Here is a 2,432-nt window from a genome sequence, read left to right on the forward strand (position 1 = left end):
TATATCAATTATTGTGTGTGTGTGTTGGTTTGGGGTGTGACATTTTTGGCATCAGAGCCTAGGTTTAGAGACCCTGGACAGCCCAATTAGGATCATAGGGTGTATAAGTATATTATATATATATATATATATATATATATATATATATATATATATATCGGGAGTATTATTATGCGTCGTTCGATTTAATCGTATCTAATCCTTTTGTATATATATATATATATATTATTGACAGCAACGTGCGCACTCATCTTCGGTCCCGCCGCCTGAACCTATTCCCTTTTCTGTCTATGCTGACTTGAGGCTGGAGCTTGACACTATCCAAGGGAAGTATGACAGGCTCATGGAGCGCATTGAGGAGGTTTATTCGAGTGATCATATCATGGGTGACGGACCTAAGGAGAAGACCATCTCTAGGCTTGAATCATTGATCCAGGTGGCCACATCTAGGTTGGAGAAGATGCCAGTACACCGTGACCGGTCCAGCCAGCTCACTGTGCAAATGATAGCGGATGAACTTAGGAGCATGGTCAAGATGCTGCGTGAGGACACGACCCCTAACATCCCTAGGACCCGTGAGGAGGAGACCGAGGAGGAGGACGAGGACTAGAGGACGTGACCTTTAGTTGCTTAGGCTGTTTCTTTTATCATGATGTTGTTTATTTCTGTTTCTAGACTTTCGTACTATTTTGATTCGGATCTGTACTCGTATTTCGTACTTTGACATTCGTACCTTTTGTTTCAAACCATGTTTTAATTCAGTAATGCACTTTCCTCGATTCCTATATTGCTCTTTAAATTTGCTTATAACCATGCATCTTTTTCTATTGTTTATATCGAACTGCATACCATGATAATTGTGAATAATCCCGTAACCTCGTATCATTTAAAATTGTATAACTCTTATTTCAGAATATGGCACCTAAAAGAGCTCGAGGAAGACCCTCTAATAACCGAGAAAATACGGAAGAAGGAAACCGAAACGCAAACCAGAACCCTGATATAGCACAACTTCTAGAATTGGTACGCCAACAAACAGCCACTATTGCCCAACAACAACAACTTCTTCAACAAATGCAACCACCACAACCACCTCCAGGAAATGTCACCACTTTCAAAACCTTCCAATCCGTAAAACCCCCGGAATTCAAAGGAACCCAAGATCCGGTTGAAGCTCATGCTTGGTTAAAGGAGCTGGAGAAGGCTTTTGCCTTGACAAATGTTGGTGATAATCAGAAGGTGGAATATGCTACTTATTTTCTTAAGGGAGAATCCAACTATTGGTGGGAAACAGCAAAAGCTTTAGAACCCGAAGGAATTATTACTTGGGACAGATTTAAGAGAATGTTTTTGGATAAGTACTTTCCTCGTTATATGCAAACACAAATGGAGATGAAGTTCTTTGAATTGAGGCAAGATAATATGACTGTTGGGGAGTATGAGAAGAAGTTTACAGAACTATCTAGATTTATGGGAGAGTATGTTGATTCTGAAGAGAAGAGAGCGAAGAGGTTTCAACAAGGACTAAAGCCGTGGTTGAGAAGTCGGGTGGCAGCTTTTGAATTGACTACTTACGCTGAAGTAGTTCAAAAAGCAATGGTAATTGAAGGTGAAAGTGAGCAGAATCAGAAGGAGAAGGGCAACAAAAAGAGAAGATTTGAATCAGGAGAAGAAGGCTCCAATTACAAGGGCCAGAATCAGAAAGTTAATCAAAGGTTTAAACCTCAAAGTGGACCCGGAAACTTCAAGAAGAAAGAATTTGGGAACAAGTCACAAGAAAACAGATCTCAATCGAGTGGACAGAAACCCCCGCAAGGATCAATTCCGGAGTGTAAATTTTGTAATAAGAAGCATACAGGGATTTGCAACAAGGCGAATGTAGTTTGTTACAAGTGTCACGCAAAAGGCCACTATGCTCATGAATGTAAGAATCAGAAGGCCAACGTCACGTGCTACAAGTGTGGTAAAGTAGGACATGTGTCGAGGGAATGCAAATGAGCGGTTAACAATCAATTGCTACAAATGACTGTTATGCCGTATCCGATGAATCAAGCAACTCCTATGCCAGCACCATCATTTCCAATGCCTTTCAATCAACCTCAAATGGCATCATCCTCATCTCATCCAACTTTGACTTATCCGGCACAAGCAAGGACTTTCAACATGAATGTAAAGGATGCAATTCAAAGTTCTGATGTAGTTTCAGGTACGCTTTCTGTGAACGCTGCTAGTGCTAAAGTATTGATTGACTCGGGAGCTACAAGGTCCTTTATTTCGAAATCTTTTGTTGATAAGTTGAATTGTGAAACCCAATTGATGCATGAACCCCTATCTGTTGTCTTAGCTAATCAAGATAGAATATCTGTAGAACATGTGTGTCCTCATTGTACTATAGAAATAGCCGGACACGTTTTTTCTGCGAGTCTTATTCC

The 2,432-nt window shown here is 40.5% G+C and overlaps 1 protein-coding gene across 1 annotated transcript; it reads left to right on the forward strand.

Moving 5' to 3' along the window:
* The first annotated feature begins 915 nt into the window (after positions 1-915).
* LOC108203739 (uncharacterized) lies at positions 916-1,998 on the forward strand. The gene has a single exon (XM_017372869.2). It carries the CDS (start codon positions 916-918, stop codon positions 1,996-1,998), a length of 1,083 nt encoding a protein of 360 aa, XP_017228358.2.
* The last annotated feature ends 434 nt before the right edge of the window (positions 1,999-2,432 follow it).

Source organism: Daucus carota, chromosome 7 (genome assembly GCF_001625215.2).
Source record: "Daucus carota subsp. sativus chromosome 7, DH1 v3.0, whole genome shotgun sequence".
NCBI lineage: Eukaryota > Viridiplantae > Streptophyta > Magnoliopsida > Apiales > Apiaceae > Daucus > Daucus carota.